The sequence below is a fragment of the Excalfactoria chinensis genome, chromosome 3 (genome assembly GCF_039878825.1).
Source record: "Excalfactoria chinensis isolate bCotChi1 chromosome 3, bCotChi1.hap2, whole genome shotgun sequence".
NCBI lineage: Eukaryota > Metazoa > Chordata > Aves > Galliformes > Phasianidae > Excalfactoria > Excalfactoria chinensis.
The window spans coordinates 5359118-5378477 of NC_092827.1; the positions used below are offsets into that span (position 1 = coordinate 5359118).

Genomic DNA, 19360 nt, shown 5'->3' on the forward strand with positions numbered 1-19360 from the left:
GTGCTACAGAAGAGTAGTTGTTCCTATCTGTAGAGCCTTTGATGCTGTATGGGCTGGTGCCACCCTGGGGCTCTGTCCATGGGAAGCCTTGAGTTGGGAAGTCAATAGAGCCTCAGTTTGGAGAATGAATGTTTGGTAATTATAACTAGGTGTAGCTAGGAAACACCTTTCAAGATGGGAAATTCATGTTAAGGATCGTCAGTCTGCCCCAAAAATGCAATCAGAAAGTATTGATGAGTTACCTAAAAATCAGGAAAAACAACTTCAGATCCTGGGTGATGCTGGTTGGGAGGATGGTTACTTATTAAGGAGGGGAAACCATGATGGTCTACATGGCAAATGGATTATACGAGAGCATTTAAACCCTCTGTGGGATGTCAGTTCATCCTCTGGATTGCTTCTGGTGACCAAGTGTTAGAAAGCTGGTGGGTGAAATACACTGTGGGGGTTGTCGTCTTGGTTCTCAAATCTACTCACCCTGACCCCATCCAAAGTGACGATCACTCACGTTTCTCATGTAAGAAAGTACAAGGTTGGGAAAAAAACGAGAGGGAATGCAACGAGGTATTTCACGCACCACATTACATCGTAACACCATGACCAAAAGCTTCATACGCAACTCCTACTCGAGCGGTTGAAAAGTCGGAAGGATGGTGAGGCCCCGCTTTCACAGTCTGTATTCGTACTGAAAATCAAGATCAAGCAAGATTTTGCCCTTCTGCTCCAGCCCTGGCAATGAACCTTGAACAGGTTTCTTCCTGCTATCGGGCTGGATTGAGATAGATTTAAAGGCTCGTGAAACATCCCTTCTATCAACACAGCGTGTCCCCCAGCAAAGGAAGAAGCATCTCTTCAAGAAGCAGTGATGCGGACCAGCCCCCAAGCACCCGAAGAGACACCGCCACCACAACACAAGCACCCTCAGATGCAGTTAGCAAGGAATAAATTTATTTATCTTTTAAGACTTAAAACCATTATCGTTAATAAATAATTTGTTTCTCCGCATGCCACACCCCACCATGGCAAGACAAGATGGTTTGGGTCTTCCCCATTCAAGTGTTTCCGCTCCCCCAAGAAGCTGGGATCAGCAACCACATCATTTCCAACAGCTCAGACAGAAACCCACCCAGCTTCACAGCAGCACGAGTTGGAAACGGCACTGGACGTACACTGAGACCAGGGCTGCTCACAACTGGCTTTGCCACAAGCCTGGCAGCAGCAGAGATGAGCCAGCTTCCTTTCCAGCACTGATTTAAGCAGCTATTTTTTTAGCTTCAAGGTGCTTCACATTAAGGCACCGAAAACCCAGGACTCTCCAAAAGATAAAGCCTGTGCAGATAGGAACCGGTTCCAGTTTTTCAGAGGCATTTTTTCTCCTCCAGCACAACATGTAGTTGCAGAAGATAAGAGAGGAAGCCCTGCTTCCATGTGTTTGTAACTTAGATTTCATTGTTCGGGGTATGTTCTTATGGGCTGCACCAGCTCACAGCCAACAGATGCTGCATAGGTGCTAAGGAGACCGAGTGACATCCCAGGGGTGAGGTGGGACATCCAACAGCACGAGAGAAGAGCCAGGGTAACACAAGCTGCAGAGAATCAACCGTCCGACCTCCACAATGCTACCACCTGAACGCGGCCCAGCACGGCTTGCATTTACCTCCCTCCGTGATTGTATTTTGTTGCGTTTGCATCATAAATTCAAGCACAGCCCGGTTCTTTCTGTGCACTTCAGGTTTGTTTTGCTTATTTCCTGTACAATGTCAGTACAACATCCCGTGTACGCTGCTTTATTTAGTTAACTCTGAAAACCATTTGCCCCTCATCTCCCAGGCGAGCCACCATCACAGACACGGAGCCAGACAGACACACAGGGTGCTGCCTGGGGGGGGGGGGTTTAAGTCTGCATGACAGTGATTTGAATTCACACACACACACGCACACACACAAAAACAACCCCAACAACACGGCAAAAACAAAATAAAAAGCATTAAATAGTAGTTACAGTTTGAAGGTTCCCTAAAGCAGGAAGAAAGGACTTCACCTGCAGAAGGAAAACATGCTGTGACCGGGCGTCCACGAACCACGCCGCACAATGATCAGTGTGTAAGAGACTTTGTTCCCATGGGTAGATTACATATGCACACAATCTGCTGTGCTTGTTTGCTTCCGGATGCAGCCTTTCCAGAGCCTGGGTTTAAGCTACACTCTTCATTCAAGCACAGATCTTCATTAAATAAATTGAACAGAAAAGAAAATCAGCGTTCCAAGTCTTCACCACCCCACTCAATTAACTCAATTATAAAAATGCTTTAAAAAACAAAAGGAAATCAATGCAAACGTGCCTTGTACAAATGGACAGTAAACAAAGATATCCATCGGATGAGACATGCAGCCGCTGCGGACAACGAGCTTGAAAACAAAGCGATGTTTGGAAAGTCACCACATACACACACGTAAACACCTGTGAGCTTTCTGAAAGCGCACACTGAACCAACATGATACGATTTAAGGTGCTTCTCCAAGCTGTGATTTGCTCCTATCGGTGAGCTGGTGGAAGGACAATGTGCAGCCTGGCTGCACTGCTATGGAAGGAGAGGCTCAGGGACCCAGCAGAGCCAACCCGGAGCAACAAGTTCATCCCATTGGAAGAAGGAGTTTGGCTTTGTGTTACATAGGCTAGTTTAAGCCACATTTTGCTGCCATCAGAAAGCCCAGCTCGCAGACAGGGAGCACACAAAGACAGCTGCAATGCGGTCCCAGTACCCACCACTTGGGCAAGGGAGAGTAAAGCTGCCTTCCCACTTCTATGTTCCTTTGAGCCCTGATTCCTAAAGCCCCCTATGTAAAATGTTACTGTAAGTTTGGCGTGGCTTTAACCTCTGCTTTAAAAAATAAAGGGTATTTATTTGTCCAAATAAATGAGTGCAAGAAGGCAGGACAGAGAATGTGAGAGAACTGTCACCATCTGCTCCTCAAGTACCAGCCCAGGATGAAGGTTAAGAGGGTTAGGGAAAGACAGGAACTCGACCACAAGGATGTCCCCCTGACCTTACAGAAATCAGCTGTTACGCTGGGTTTGGTCAAGGTGCTTTGCTCAGGTAAAGCCATTTGCATCCCCAACAGGCTTTACCTGAACAAGTGCTGGGGATTGAGGTTGTACTGGGAACATTCAGCTGGTCTGAAATACAGTAGTAGTGACCTGAAGGCGACCTGAAGCTTGTCCAGCTTCACCCAAAAACCATAGGCTTGTGTTGGTTGAACAGCAGCAGAGGCTGCCCCATATCAGTCCCACCCTGGCTGCACTGGATACCGCGTGTACGTTGCCCTGATGTCTGTCCAGAGGATAGGTTTAGATCTGTGGTGATGGTTGAACTATTTACAGGTATTTGCAGCAGATATTTACAGTACTTCTGCAGACCGCAAGCTGATTTTCTCTTCTTCCATTCCTAGTCAATCCGGAGTTGGTTTCTTTAGTGAGAAGGGTCGTATATTGAAGTGCCTGCTCAACTGGCTCACCTGAAAACAAGGACAGAGTTAGCAAAGCTCACGGCACAAGAAGGAAAGCTGGAAGCTTTCCTACCCCACTGCTCTTGCTTTCCCCATCATTGCCCACAGTGCATTGTCCCAGTCCTCCAGATTTCCCCATGTCCTTCCATGGAAGGTTTTAGGCAGCAGAGATTTGGAGCAACTGGATGAATGCTGAAGAACAGACGCAATTAGGAAGAAGCTTCTTCTCTGAAAGAGTAGTGATGCAGTGACACAGCTGCCCAGGGAGTTGGTGGGGTCACCATCCCTGGGATGTGGCACTGAGTGAAGTGGATAGCTATTGGGCACGATGGGTTGGTTTGAGCTTGATGATCTTAGAGTCGCCCATCTTGCCCTGGAGCACCTTTATTTCTATCCTGCCCTTCTCAGGCACAGCAGTTGCTGGATGTGTTCAGTTAGGACTGGGGGTCAAGTGCTGGGCATTGACACAGGAGGGTTGCAGAGAAGAGGGTACCCAATACCAAGTTTTGGATCATCAGGTCCCTTTTATAGCAGCCTGAGCTTTCCCTGTGTCTTCTAAGGAATGAGAACACTACAAAGGGCTGAGAGCTGCATTGGGAAAGCAGGGAATCTTCTTTGTGGGGTGAGGGAAAGTATTCAGCCTCTCCTTTCAATATCAGGGTGAAAGAGCAACACCTGTAGAACCACAAAGAAGCAGTGCAGCAGACAGAGGATAAAACCTACAGCGTGGCACCAGTGTTCAGTCATTGCAAAGCCAACAGAAAACAGTGCTGAGACCATCAGCAAGCCAGGGCAGAGCATCTGTTCCAAAATGGTGCTCATCACTACTGAGGTTCTTCTGTACTGAGAGAGGAGACTGCACAGATGGGCCCCTGGAAAACTCAAAGGGGGGGCAACATAAACTCAGGGGGAGTAGAGAGCTGGGAAACTCACTGCAGGGACGGGCAAGTGTGAGCAGATGGGATTACACCGTCCTCAGCCCCGTCTCCAACAATGACTCCAAGACCAAATTTATTTAAAGCTTCTTAGCTATTCAAATCCTTCTCGCACATAAGTCTCATTACACTAATTGGAAAGACAAGATAACGTGGGTATTACTTCCTTGCTGTAATTACAGCTCAAACTTGACTCGTGGAGACTCTACGTTAGTGATGCAGCACTGAGGGCACAGGGCTACCCATGCAGGGTGCGTGACATGGCAGCACCATGGGGGCCCTTGCCCTACTTCCTCAGCAGCTTCCTGGTGTGTTTCTAATTGGATTTGGACTGCTCTGAATTTGTTTTCTCTCTTAAGGAAAATTTAGGCAGAGTTTGCTCAGACCAAGGGGAACAAATCGGTCCTCTGGATCTCTACATAGCCACAGCATCACTGTGCTCCATGTCAACTATGTGTCCCTCTGGCTCCAGATTGAGCTAAGCCACGGTGACACCCACAGCAGATCAACTTTTGATACTAAAACTCCCAAATCAGACACTTCCATCCACTATGTAGACATCACATCCACTGCTGTGGTTATCTACAGGAGCCCTTCCCACTGCCTCAGGGTGTGGATCACCCAGATGGGCAGACCTATGAGCTGGTTTCTAGGTTAAAACCACAGCTACAGCGTGCAAAACAGCAGCAGAGATGCAAGGATTTATTTCAGACCCCTGGATGGCACAGGAGCCCCCAGCCACGTTGCTTGAAGCTTGCTTTAAACCCAGCCTACGGCCCAAGTCTCTCACTCAGCTCTAGTTTCTCATGGAGAGCTATGTGCCCTGATACCACCACTATAAAGGACAGCATTTGCTGCCCCGAGGAGCAGCTCCTGAGCCTTCAGCCCAATGCCCATGAGCCAGGTTCACCTACCACGATCACTCCATAGTGAATGTGCGCCAAGGTGAGGAATGCAGTTAGCAGGTAGAGGAGAAGCGTCTCGCTGCTGGGTGCAAACCCAGACACCACCACGAAGAGCACCAGGGCAATGGGCAGCAGCATCCAGTTCAGAGGCTGGCAGCGAGTGCTGCTCATTTGACAGACGATCAGCTGGCACTGAAGGGAGAGAAAGAAGTCAGAGCCCTCACCAGCACCAACCCCGCAAACCTACAGCTGTGCATAGCACGGGGGAATGTGTTTTACTTCGTCATGGGAGGTTTCACACTTCCCAAAGGCTAAAGTGAAACATAAAGCGAAGCCACTTACAGAAATGTTAGCGAAGGCGGTTCCAACCATGAAATAGAAGAGCCTTGGATGGACCTCCAGGATGTCCATAGGAGAAACAAAGATCCAAGTGGTGCAGAGAGCAAAAAGCAACACTGGGGAAACCAGTGGCAGCATGATCTCATAAACAGAGTGGTGCTTCAAGGTGTTATTTTTATAGGCCCTGAAAGGCAAACAGTCAATAACCACAGTCACGTGAGGATGATGCAAACCTTCATTGGTAACCCCAAACCCAAGAAACTCCTGAATTAGGTGAGCTGTGAACAACAGGACAAGCCTGCAGAAGCTGTGGGTTCTTCAGCAAGCTGCTGAGCAGCCTCCACCTTGCAAAGTGGAACCCTCTGGTGACATACAAAAACCACAATGACATCCTGAAGACATTCATCTGAGAACAAAAGAAGCTGCAAAAGGCTCTGGGAGCTCTTGGAAAGGTGCTAAAGTGGAGAAGGAAGAACTTACTTGTAGAAGTTATACAGGCTCATGGGCAGCGTCACGGTGAGAGCACAAGCTGAAAGAGAAAGAGCCACATTACTGCCTGTGCAGAGGATGCTACCGTGTGCACCCCACTGTGGTTGTGCTCTGGTTTCAGCTGCTTGCAAGCAGAACAGCTCAGAGGTGCAGGAAGGGCAGCTCAGCAGGTTTCCAAGCAGGTGCTTGAGATTCTGGTTCAGGGGTTGTAATTACAAGCCAAGGTCTGCTGCAAACACAATTTGAGTTCAACAAAATGAACTTTCAGTGCTGCATTACGCAGCTCAGTGTTAACGCTCGGAGCAGTTGCAAAGTTTAATTACGATACTGCCTTCAATGGGACCCTACAGTCAAAGCCATGAAGGTGCATCACAACTCTTCCTTGTTTACCCAGCAGAAGGTATTTTAACACAGCTGTACATCTTCCTGCTTTTAATCACCTAACTCCTATTCAGACACACAAACCCAGTCCACACACACATCCCGCCCTACTTTTCATAAGGGAAAAGTGCATTTATTATTCATATATGAAAGTATGCATCTGCCAAAGGAAAGCTCAGAATATCCACTTGCTTCAATCTGATGCTTGAACTTTTCTTAATGTAACAACCCCCCCGAGACGCGTTGACTTGGAATTAAGTAGTAATAATTAGCACCTAAAGAAAAGGGCCTAGAGTGAGAAAGGTTACATTGAGGAGGGGACTTCTGAATAAGCCAAATGACATTAAGCAAAGATAGCTCTCCAAAGATACCTCCACCTGCATTATTCCCTGCTTTGTTCTGATACCACTTGGAAGAGCAGCCAGCAAGGTCATGCACCCTTGGACTGAACCTTTAGATGGGTGCACAGATGGCAAGGACCCCCAAAGAGAGCTGCTTTCCCCACCCTTTAGCTACGTCCTCCCTCTCTGCAGCAGCCCCAGCTTTTCTCATTTTACAGCAAACAGAACGTCAGTATAAAATAATTATGACATTGGGTTTTAGGAAGAAAAAAAAAAGCAAGTTGATTTTGTTTAAAAGACAGGCTTCAACATGGAGTTTCTTACCAATAATCATTGTAGTGAATAGGTCTCTATATAAGAAATTAAACAGGAAAGGTGCATACCAGGCCTCTACTCCCACAATGGCTGTCACTATGTAGACAATTGAAATGGTCTGAAAGAAAGCAGAAGACAAGCAGGGGTGAGCAGCACGGATCTGCTCCTTGTATGTTAGAGGCCCTTACACAGCTTGAACTGTAGCATGGAGGTGTGTCCCATATTACACATCGCAGTGATCAGCTCTGAACTCCTGTTATCCATCTGCTGAAGCCATTACTGGGAACAGGCTACAGAAAGATCCTTCAATTGCAGTAGTAACCCTTATGTGAAGATCCCTACCCCCTGCCTTTCTGTGCTATGCAGAGGTCCAAAAGCATAAGCAATGCTTTTGGAGGAAGGAGTCAGAATATGGTCATAGCTACATTTTACCAGTGGAGGTGATCGTTGCAATTAACACAGCTGTTTTGGTCACTCTTCTTCCAGCTTGTTGCATTTCCCACCCATAATCTACCAAGACAGTATATGCCTGGTGTGCTGCTTGGTGCTGTACTCCAGCTGGGACAAGCAGCTGAAAGCAGCAGGGCTGAATTTTACCCATTCTGACAGACTGCAAAAGGCAGCCCAAGCTTCTAGGCTTGAATGTAGCCAATTTAGTGACTAAGCAGAGCAACAATTAAGGTAGCTAGGACATGGAGAGCAGCTAGGAACCAGGCAGAGGAAATACAAAGCAATATCCATTCTTCAAGCCTTGTTTCTTGCAGAAAGTCATAGATTATCCTGAGCTGGAAGGGATCTGTAAAGATCACTGAGTCCAAAGGCAAAGTTCCTTGGATTTAAGATTCTGAAGTTTTATTCCTAGTATCACATGACAGTGATTTATAAAAGCAACAGAAGCTCCAAGTGATGCAAACAGCCCGCTCCCTTCTGCACACAGAGGACTCCTTGTGCTACCGAGTGCCTCCTGCTGAAGACAACCTCCCCAGAGCACTGCATTATAAAGCTTTGGGCCTTTCACACCTCAGTACTACACTCCAGGCACATCAGCAACCTGTTGAGCTTCTGCTGAAAGCAAGCAGTGGCTGGGATGCATACTTACCACCTGGCTGATGTCATATCCCCAGGGCAGGAAGAGAATCCCTGTGTTATACTTCTCCCAATGGGAGAGGATGAATGAAAACAACACCACCCATAAGAGGAGGTAGAGAACGAAGACACTGACACCCGTGGAGCCCCGGCCAAAGGTGGAGTAGACCGTCACAACAAAGTACACGCAAGCCCAGCTGTCCAGGCCATGGTCAAAAAGCTCTCCCAGGGGTGTGCTGGAGTTGGTCCTGCGAGCTTGTTTGCCATCGACACCGTCTGGGAAGAGAGCAAAGAGAAACAGGAGTTTCTTTGCAAAACAATTCCTGGAAACTGCCCTAGAGCAGGGCATGGCTGAAGTTCAGAATCAAAGATACAGTGGGCTCAGAGATAAGCCAACATACAGCTGCAGCAAGAGCACAACCAACACAAATCCCCCAGATAGCCAGATGAAGTCTTACCTAACGTGTAGGCAATGAAGTTGAGGAGGCCCACGACGACCCATACTCCATTTGGAACGTGCTGGTGGTCGGGAGCTGTAGGGATCGGAAAGACCCAGGAGTAGAGAGCTCAGTGTGTATGCTCAGTGGGTTTATTTTGGCACAAGACGCACAGAAAACACAGACCAACAGGTCATCGGGACAAAGTACCCACACAACTCAGTGAAACCGGGATGGTAGCTCTGCAGGATGAGATAGCAGAGCTGTTCCACGTTCCAAGATATATCTGCCCTCTGTCCTCAGGTGCCCAGTCACAGGATCTAAAAATCTTGTGATGACAGCTAGCAAATATGGCCCAATGCATGCCATGGAAGTGCGTGCCAATCAAGCACTCCTCCACTGCTCGCTCAGTGCACCAAGCAGAGCCTGTTGGGGATGTGATTCCAAGAATCTATGAGGTTACACCCAGCTTCTGCAGCCAAACGTGGGGAATCCTATCTCAGCCTGCATCTCTGCCAATTGAAACTCACTTCTTCCCTAATAACCTGTCCTCCTTCTCTCCTTCAGCACTCACAGCAGACAGCCAGCTGAGCTGTTAGCAACTCTGGGAGCCCAAAGGTACACTTGAAAAAGCAGGAAGCTGCATGTTGGCACAGCCTCAATTGAGAATGAATGGAGGTCTCCTACGAGCAACAGCAATGCCACAGATGCTGTAGATTGACACCATGAACTGTCCGAACAGAAAAAGGCAGCCTTACCAGAAGCATAAAAGTCAGGGTCGAAGTATGCCATGAGGAAGAAGTTGAAGACAAGCAGCAGGAAGCCAGAAAACGTTATGAGATTTGGGGCCAGCCAAGTAGGGAAGATCTATGGGAAAGCAGCAAAAGAACAAATGAGCTCGTTAAAATGTGCAACAAGGCTGCTCCAAGCTGCAACAGAGACCTCGTTACAATCATCCGGGTGTTAGACAACACTGCTTGGTTGTATCCAACATCACGGGCAGCACGAAGCTTCAGGCTGCAGTGCAGTGAGCTCAGGGCAGGCAGCCAGTTGGAAGGTCGTGCCCACTTAATTAGTCACACCCCAAAGGAAGCAGGTCTTTGCATACAAACAGGGCCTTTCAGCTGCAGAAGCCTTGGCAGCAAGTGGTGTTCTGCTGTCCCAGTCAAGGCAGGAGGAGGTCTCACCTTCACTATCGTGTTCCAGAAGGGATGCATGACGTACAAAGACAGAGGGTTGCTGTCCACGGCACTGTACTGTGAATGAGAGGGGAAATAAAAGACAACAAATAATAGTTAGCGCTCCAAGACCTCTTGTAGCAAGTTAAAGAACCTGAGTGCCATAGAAGATGTTTATAAGAGCTCCAACCCCACCCTCCCTCCCCCCAATTCTGCAGGACATAAATCATAGAATCAGCAGTTGGAAAAGAGCTCTAAGATAAGTCCAACCATCGACCCATCCACACCATGCCCACTAACCTACGTCCTTAAGTGCCACACCTCCATGTTTCTTGAATGTCACATACATCACTGCACATCCACGATCACCTCCAAATCCTACACACCCCATTACAATTGAAGCAGCCAAGGGTCATTTGGCAGCCCCCAGCACAGTTGACCTGGGCTGGATGGAGACATGGGGCATAGAAATAAAAGACCCAAACAGACAACGGAACAGGTTCCAGCTCATAAGTTACATTTCGCCATCGCTTGGCTCTCAAAGCACCACAAAGCTGTTATCTGCTTTCCAACTCACGGCCCTTTTCCCAGCCAACATCACTCTGTCTAAAGTCCTCTTCCCCAAGAAATCACTTTGATAAGTGTCCCAAGGAAAACAGTTCCATTTACTACAACATTGCTCATGTGCTCCAGGCAATGAACCCTGGGACAGTGCCCACACAGTGTCAGGCATTGGTGCTTGCTGTCACCCCATGGCAGGGGAAAGCTCAAGTGCAATGGGAGGGAATGTGATCCAAGCTTCCACCCAACTTATCTCATAGGATCTTACAGCACCAGCAAACCCACAGGGCCTACAGCAATGCAACACCACCCTGAGCCTGCCATCGTATGAGACAAGGGCTAAGCCGTGAGGAATTTCCATCCCAGCTTAGCGCGGTTTCAGGGGACAGAATTTCAAACACTTTATGAGATAATAGGATTTGGGCTAACTACCAACTAGGGGAGGAGAGCTGGAGTCTGATTAAATCTCATTATCCCCGTAACAGTCTGGAACAAGAAAACAGGTGCCTCGACAGGAGCAAGGCAGGGGAAGGACTCTGGAGTCTGCGCCCTGGGGAGGGTTCCAGGCCACATCCCAGCACATCTCTCCTTCTCCATTGTGAACCCCCTACACATCTAATGGCTTAACATACACCATTTGTCCTTCCCTGAGTCATTTCTCCATCAGGGCCAGCAGTCAGGACTCGGATTTCTGCCTTATTTTCAGGGAGGGAAGGACAAATGGAAGGGATTTCGTATGCCCCAGAGGCTCCTATTGAAAGCAGACAAGACGGCTGTAATGGACACTGCTCTAAAATAGCACCGTGCACACAGACGTTGCTTCCCCTTACAATGGCAGGAAGGATCCACTCCCATGGGGTTTCGGTTTTAAGCTTCACAAGAATACAGCCCAGCCAACTCTGCAGCATCAATCTCACAGTCAGCACATCCCTGTGCTCCATCCCTGCCAGCTGAACCCCTTGTAACCAGTCACCTCATCCACATGCCTACCACTCTCTAACCTACACATTCCCTGGTCACACAGCACAGGGATATTTCCCATCAGTATTAAAATGAGATTTACCTCCAGGAGGCTTTTTCCAAGTAAAGTTGCTCTAAAAACCCCTTCCAGTGGTCCCAGCTGCCACGACACAGCACTGAGCCGGTGCCCATCATTATGGAAGTTAAAGAGAGAGGAGCAGCTCTTTACAGCTTAAAACCAGCATCAATTGTGCACATGGAACATTTCTCTCCTATAAGGAAAGGCTGAGGGCTGGGGTCATTCAGCCTGGAGAACAGAAGGCTTTAGGGCAACGTCAATTGGGTTCTTTCAGCATTTAAAGGGAGCTTATATAAAAAGACACGGCCTGGTAGTGATAAGACAAGGGGTAATGGCTATACCATTGGCCATACCAAAAGAGGTGAGACTTAGGGTAGATGTTAGGAAGAAATTCTTTACTCCGAGGGCAGTGGGGTCCTGGCACTGCTGCACAGAGAGCTGTGGGTGTCCCATCCCAGGCAGCACCCAAGGCCATGGATGGGACTTTGGGCAGCCTGCTCTATGGGAGGAGTCCCTCCCTACCCACAGCAGGCTTTGGTCCCTTCCAATGCAATCAATTCTATGATATTCTGTGCTTTCTGGAAGATCCAATTACACACTCAAGGAAGAGATGTATATTTATAGCCCAGATTCTCCTCATAGCTCTCCCAACCAATAAAACAATGCAGCTTTTAAGTAATCCAGCTACCAACAGCAGAAAGCACTTCATCATACTGGCACCCGGTGCCAAATACACAAAGGGCTTTGGGGTGGGCTGGGGGAGCACCGAAGCAAGAGCAAAGCAGAAGGAGCACCAGCACATCCATAAGGCCATTTCCTACAAATCTCCTTAAGTGCAAAGGGAGAACAAGGCTAAGAGCCTCTTCCCATGGGGCCCGAGGTAATCCAGGAGGCTGTGAACTCAAACAATCCACAGCAACTGTCATCGAGTAGAGCCGTGCCAGCACAAACAAGCCACGTTTGCACTATGCCCACGCTCCGCTGGTGCATTACAAGCCGCATCGTGTTTTAATGGTACTTATTAACTTGAGTCCTGCTGATCTTCCCTAAGGTCAGTTCTCAAGCAGTGTGAGAATGGAGCACGTTGGCAGCGTTGAGCACAAGACTGTGGCGTGAACCGAAGGTTTGGCACAGAGGGATGCCAGCATCACCAAACTTTACCCAACACTACATCCCTCCTTTGGCCATTTTTCAGTCTTCATTCTGTAAAGGTTCAATAGACAGGGATTCTAGCAAAGTCAGAACTCGGCAACACTGACAAGCCTTGCTTTCTTACAACACTCTCCAAGCCCCACAGGCCGTGCAATTTATATTGGGAAAACAGGATTTCTGCCCTGCCCACAGCCTCTCATGGTCAGAACCACACTTCTTGCTGAGACTATCCCTGCCTTCTTCAACACACCCATAGGACCATAGCAAAGCCAACCACTGGGGAGAGGCTCGTTTCTCCCTGCAGATCAAGAGGCAGGAAAGGTAAAGCAGGAGAGTTGGTGTGGAAAGAGAATCCATTGTGATTCCCCTAGAAAGAAGTCAGCCCAACTTTTAACTCTGCCTATCAAAGGAAAACACAAACCCACGCACATCAGGAGACGGGCTGCAGATGAAGCAAGGCATTGCTAGGAAGGAGGGGGAGGACTACCTTCAAGTTTCAACAGAGGCGTTTTGAAAGAGACAAATAAAACGCTTCTTTTTTCCTTTCCCAAAGCACCTAAACCTTACTCAGTCTCTTTTCTTCCTTTCTGCAAAGAGGAAATTCATCATTAACAAAAAAATACAGCGAAATACGCATTAACTTTGCAAGCCCCGACAGCTGCTTTGCGCAGGGCTCGAAGCACAGCGAGTTGGGGCAGTTACACAAGCCCTAATAACGAAGCCATTTTGTGAGCCAGCCATGGGAAGGGAGGTGTCAGTTTCCACAAGGTTCTCTCTTCCAAGCAGTCCCAGCAGCCAAGAGCTCGCTGTTAATTAGCAGGGAGTGACTTTCATGATGGAGTTCGTTACAGCTGAGATTCAACGAGCAACAACATTTCTAACAGCAGACTTTCCGTGCTACTCAAAAAGACCCGGAGGTGGGATGATCCTCCATAGCAAACAGGAATGTTTCTCAGACCTCAGGAGGGAAGCTACAACCCCTCCAGATTAATGACATTAATTGCCCAGCATCTCTTCCCCACCCAACACAGAACTGCTGTGGTAGAACACACACAGATTACCAAGTCCCTCAGTGCCACATCTTCATGGCTCTTGAAAGAGCCACCACCTCTGCAGCATGCAACCTACATTGTCTTTAAGCCTATTTAACACCATGGGCCAGCCCTACCACTCTGAGAGCCAAAAACTTTGGGTCACAAAGTGGTATCCCAAAGGTGAGCTGCTCCATCCTTACGTGTCACTGCAGCCATTGACCTGGGGATGGGATGTGCATCAACACCAAGGACAGCAGTGGAGGAAGGTGTGTGCAAAGATCTATCAGGCACCCGAAGCAAAAATGCAAAGTAAAAGACAGATCCTAGAATCATCTGAGTCAGAAGGGACCTTTAAACGTCATCTAGTCCAACTCCCCTGCAATGAACACAGTCATCAATCAGGTGCTCAGATCCCCATCCAGCTTGACCTTGGGTGTCTGCAGAGACACCTACCACCTGTCTGGACAATGTGTGCCACTGCTTCATGGAATAGAATCAGAGCATCATTCTGGTTGGAAAAGACTTCTAAGATCACCAAGTCCAATCCCAGTGACCTCCGTGAAGTTAGAAATGGGCAAAATGGGAATCCATAGCCAAAATGCGCTTCAATACCTTCAATACCTTTAGTGAGAGCTATTGGTGATCGATGGATGGTTGAACTGGATGATCTTGTAGGTCTTTTCTAACCTTGGTGATTCTGTGGTACTGAATTGGGCAGAGGTTCGATATCCTGAATTTAACAAGAGAAAAGGAGAAGAAAGAAGAAAAACACCTCTGTCTTCTAGCTGCTCACCTCAACAGTTGTGAAACCTGGGAGTACTCCGGGGCTTCAGGCACCCTTTGCAACACAGCACTTTAGGAAGCGGCCGTTTAAAGGCTGGCACATGCAGAGCCACAAAACAATTAAAGGAACTGTTGGGGAAGGAGTTAAGTGATTCAAGAACAGGGCTCAAAGGGCTCTTCTCTGCCGCACCGCACCCTTTCTGCTAAGGACCCTGCAGGAGAAACCAAGCAGCAGCCTCAAGCCTCCCATCCAGGTTGCTAACATCAAAAGCCTCTCACAGTGCTCTGACTACCAGCTGCATTGCTGTTCCATTGGTGTGAAGAGCCACTGGCACACATCTGGGTGTCTGCAGAGATCTCTTCAGGGCTTGCATTTCCAGAGGAGCCTGCGTGAGGCTGCCAGGACAGCTCCCAGCCATCTGCTTCCTGCAGTGCAGCATCTGCAGCCTTGCTCTCCACGGTCCTTGGATCTGAAGGGAAGAGGATTTCCTGGGGCAGGACAAATATGTTCAAAGCACCCATGTACCTGTGCCTCTATCTGGGTGATGCTCACAAATGAGCATCCTTCTGTATGGCTCTGGAAATAAGGAATTGAGTTTTCTTGCAAGGAAACCCAACAATAGCTTGTGGCAGTTCTATCACATAAGGAGATACACGGTTCTCTAAACAATTTTCTCCTCACAGCATCAGCTCTAACAAATAGTATTTTAAGTGGCACCTTGCAGAGCACCACTCTCACTGGGGTAACAGCACAGCTCTTCCTGGCATGAAGTATCTGCTATGTGGGAATGTTCACAGGGCCATAGAGCTTGATTGCTCTGCACCATACAAGACATCTCCTCGTCCAGGAGTGCACAGCTGAAGAAGCTTCTTTCTTTCCTTCTCCTATGCAAGAGCCATCACTCAACACAGCTTGAGCTCTCCATGCACGAGTACACCCAAGGTGCTCAACCAATGCTTGGACCTGCTGAGGTCCCAACACCAGGACAACGGCACAACTCGTTGTGCTGTCGCCATCCTCAGCCCAGCAAACATGACAGCAACACTGTGAAGGCTTTGTTTCACTGCCCACGCAGGTAAGGAGACAAAAAGCCTTTCACAAGAGCATGGGCAAGCGGGCAGCTGCCAGCCTCCTCTGCAATGCTGCTGCTGTCATCACCGACCCCTGTGCAAAGCATGGGAACAGGCCTGGAAGGATTTCAGGGTGCAGCATTTCCCAACCCCCCCAGCTCACTTTCTTCTTGCAGAGCTTGCTCCCAAAGTGTCCCATCCCACCTTTGGACCCAAGCAAGACACGTGTCATCACCTCACCTCTTGGGGTGCAGCTCTTGTGCCATGCAGGTGCAGTGCTCCAATGCCCTGCTTTCCCTTGTCTCCCCACCCTTGGGGCATGAATCACCCCTAGCAGAGATAACACTGGGCCAGGAAAGTCTGCAGGAACCTTGGGACACCTGGAACCCCAAAGCACTGCAACCAGCCATGGAAGTTGGCACTATCATCAAGCCGCAGAGCTCTGCCCTCATTCCCTTTGCCTTCCTGCAGCTGCTCCTGGCACTGTGGCAGCCCCCCAAGAAATGAGCCCCAGGAGCTGCAAAGACTGCATGCAGCTCATCTAGATGCACAAGGAGCAGCAATAGCAGCGCAGCATGCAATACACGAAGCGTCCTTCCTTTCTCTTCCGCATCCAGCTCCAGGCACCACACTCAACAAAGCTTGCACAAGGGCGAGTTGTTTGGGTTGCACTGCAAAAAAAAAAGCAGGGCTTGGGGGCAGCCTGGAAGGAAAAAAGATCTTTTTCCTTGCGAATGCAAAACAGGAGCAGACATCTCTGTGAATGTTCCAAACGGACCCACTTTCCCCTTTGCTCACGATATTATAGAAGCTTGCCAGAAAGTGATTTGCAAGCTGGCTTTGAAGAAACAGGCCATGACTTCTGGCATCCAACTGCAAGGTTTGCAGCCCTGAAAAGCAGAGCCTGGCTGAGGGCATCCGGTGCTGAACAGTAACACAGCACCTGGTTTTGGCCGAAGACACTCAGTATTCCAACAGGAAGGTCAAGGCACGTATTGCTCTGCAGCCTTAAAACAAGCTTTATTCCTGATAACAAGCCCTTCGATCTGCCAGAACTATCAGCCCTCTGCACCAACCTGATGAGCAGGAGGAAATACTGGAGCAGACTCACTTAGGATGACCACTGTGAGCAGCATCTCCTGGGCAAGCCTCAGCACTGTCAGGCAATGGGATGCATTTGGTACAGCAGAGAAACCTTTCTGTCCCATGGCTTAAGTAGGTATGTACCCAAGTAGTACAACCTCCTGCTGAAGAAGTGACAGGGGTACAATTAAAGGTTAAGCCAACACTGAACGTTTTGCTGCACAACCCCCTTGCATACAAGAACACTTCAGTGTCCCATCAAGAGCAGAGGGGGCTGATAGGGGATGGTTCCCTCCACATCAGCCCCGTCAGCAGCCAGCCAACCTATGCCATAAGGCACACACCTACCTCCCCCAGCCAGAAACGTGCACGTTGCAAAGCTGAAGCCATCTGGCTCCCAGCTCACCATCTGCACTCCTGGCAGCTGCGGGAGGAGCAAGAGCTGGATGAAGCAACCTTGCATAAAGCACTTCTGCTCCAGGAAAACCAAGCAGCACTGCTGGGAAAGCAGGGATGTGCTCCTTCCCTTCTTGCCTCCTCCAGGCTTTTCTCCAAACCTATAACATGCTGGCCAAAGCAGCAAGAGGAACAGAGGGACAACTGTAGGTTGTAGGTTTGCTTCTGGCTGTGCATCCCCTTTTTAGCTGGTCCCACCACTTTCCAGCTGTGGGTACACGCTCAGGTTACATGGCTGAGGTTTAACACAGGATGCAAAGAAAGCCATGCAGCAAAAGCTAAACTGCTCTCCTGACATCTTGCGTTGACATCCATTCACACATACCCCGCTCTATACTCTCCCTATGGAGCGTTTTACACTCTTACAGAAGCTTTCTGGCTGCACCCAAAAGGAAAACCAAGCTTTGCCCAGGGTCACCAGGTAAGGAAAGGGCACACGAGGACAAGGTGCAATGCCCACAGCAAAGCTGGAACGTGCCACTCAGTATCACAGGGTTGCACCCCTTCATCAAGGCTAAAATAGCATAGAAAAACAAACTCCCAGAGCAAACAAGACGAGCAGAGCCCTGCCAAGCAGACAAGAGGCATCATACAGCAGACACGATGCGCTTTGAGCGCTAATTGTGAACCTGCCTGCTTATATCAAAGTCCTTATTGACTCAATAAAACCACAATCTTTCGAGCAAGTCTATTCCTGCCAGCGAGACCGCAATCCTGCCCCTGGAGCACACGCTCTGCTGGCTTCTGCCCCTATGGTCCAGCTGGGAATGGAACCTCGGTACCAGCAAGGCTCACACATTGCTGCCCAGGGAGGCAACCCTCCCTTGTTGTCCAACCCCAACCCATTCCACCATGCCCACTGACCACGTCCCTCAGTGCCACATCTCCACGGTTCCTTAACACCTCCATGGATGGTGACCCCATCACCTTCTGGACCAGCTGTGCCAATGACTGACCACTCTTCGATACAGATACTCCTTAATATCCAACCTGAAACTGACACCCTATAAGCCCCCAAAAGGACAACAGCACCGCAACTGACACTTCATATGACCACCACATCCCCCTTTGTGGGGCAGAGCCCCATGGAAACTACCTCCCACCCTCCCCAAAGCATCAAGACCCACGACAGCCCCAGCAGCAAGACTCCTCCATGGCACAAAGACCCACAGCTAAAGGACCTCAAAGTGACATCCTCCCCCAGCCAAAAGACCCCACAGTGTCCCACTCCCCTCCTAGCCAAAGGACCCCATAACGTCCCTCTCCCCCCTTTAACCAAAGGACCCCACTGTATCCCCACCCCACAGCCAAACGGCCCCACAGTGTCGTCGTCCCGCAGAGCCAAAGGACTCACAGCTTCTCCCCCCCCACAACATCCAAAGGGCCCCACAGCATCATCGTACCCTCAGCCAAAGGACCCTATAAGCTGCCCCCCATCCAGCAGCAGGACCCCAAGCACCGGTTTCCCTGCACTCTCTCCCCACTCCAGGCTCCCACAGACCCCCAGGCCACTCTCTCTGCCGCACTACCTTATACTTGCTGAAGCCGGCCAGCTGCTCGGCCGTCACGTACTCCATGGCGTCCGCACCAACCCGACCCGGCCGCCCCACAGCCGCCCCACGCCGCACCCGCTCGGCCCCCACCGGCCGCCGTAGGCCGCCTCCCGCCGCCGCATCGGCCCACCCGGCGTGGCCCATGACGTCACCACGCCGCGCCGCCTCCTATCGAGAGGCGCCGCGTTACCCAAGCGCGCCCCCTAGCGGCGAGGAGGGCTGATGGATGGAGGAGGGACCGGGCGAAGCTCGTGAGGTTCTACAACTCCACACCTCTAAAGGAGAGGGTGAATTGGGTCTAAATGAGGAGGGATTTCCTTCATAGCAGTTCCTAAGGTGCTGCGTTTTAGGTTTCAGAACAAAACCACTGCTGGCAACGCAAGGATGTCGTAGCTGAGGCAGAACTGTGCTTGCACTGCATCAAGGGCTTCTGTGTTTCTCACTGTGAATAGATAGAGGGATGAACAAGAGGCTGGGAGGGGGAACCACCAGGCAGGTGGCCCAAACTAAGTAAAGAGATATTTCATGCCTTATAACTTCACGCCCAGCACTCAAAAGGGAGAAGAGGAGGATAAGAAAACAGCTTTGTTCTGTTCAGGTATGGGCTGGACATCGGGCTGCTCACAGGAGGTGGTCATAGAATCATAGAATCATGGTCACCCCTCTGCTCCTGCTGGCCACACTATTTCTTATGCAGGCCAGGATGCTGTTGGCC

At 49.6% G+C, this 19360-nt stretch overlaps 1 protein-coding gene across 2 annotated transcripts; it reads right to left on the minus strand.

The window, feature by feature from the left end:
* Positions 1–926: 926 nt before the first annotated feature.
* On the minus strand, positions 927–18775 carry SELENOI (selenoprotein I). 2 transcript variants are annotated; one of them, XM_072332756.1, is made up of 10 exons: positions 18622–18775; positions 9923–9991; positions 9494–9602; positions 8757–8831; positions 8312–8574; positions 7222–7330; positions 6167–6215; positions 5690–5870; positions 5357–5539; positions 927–3516 (listed from the first exon to the last, which is right to left on the minus strand). In XM_072332756.1, exons 1-10 carry the CDS (start codon positions 18667–18669, stop codon positions 3400–3402), a joined length of 1203 nt encoding a protein of 400 aa, XP_072188857.1. In that variant the 5' UTR covers positions 18670–18775; the 3' UTR covers positions 927–3399. The 2 variants fall into 2 exon arrangements, with proteins under 2 accessions (XP_072188857.1, XP_072188858.1); XM_072332757.1 differs by having other exon boundaries at positions 3451–3516.
* Between the last annotated feature and the right edge of the window lie 585 nt (positions 18776–19360).

Bases quoted from the DNA above. Each gene is read 5' to 3' on its own strand.
- SELENOI (XM_072332757.1), bottom strand. From the start codon at position 18,669: ATGGAGTACGTGACGGCCGAGCAGCTGGCCGGCTTCAGCAAGTATAAG. The intron at 5,871-6,166 runs GTAAGTTCTTCC...TTTGCCTTTCAG, and splicing joins AGCCTGTATAACTTCTACAA to GGCCTATAAAAATAACACCT. The intron at 5,540-5,689 runs GTAAGTGGCTTC...CTCTCCCTTCAG, and splicing joins CCGCCTTCGCTAACATTTCT to TGCCAGCTGATCGTCTGTCA.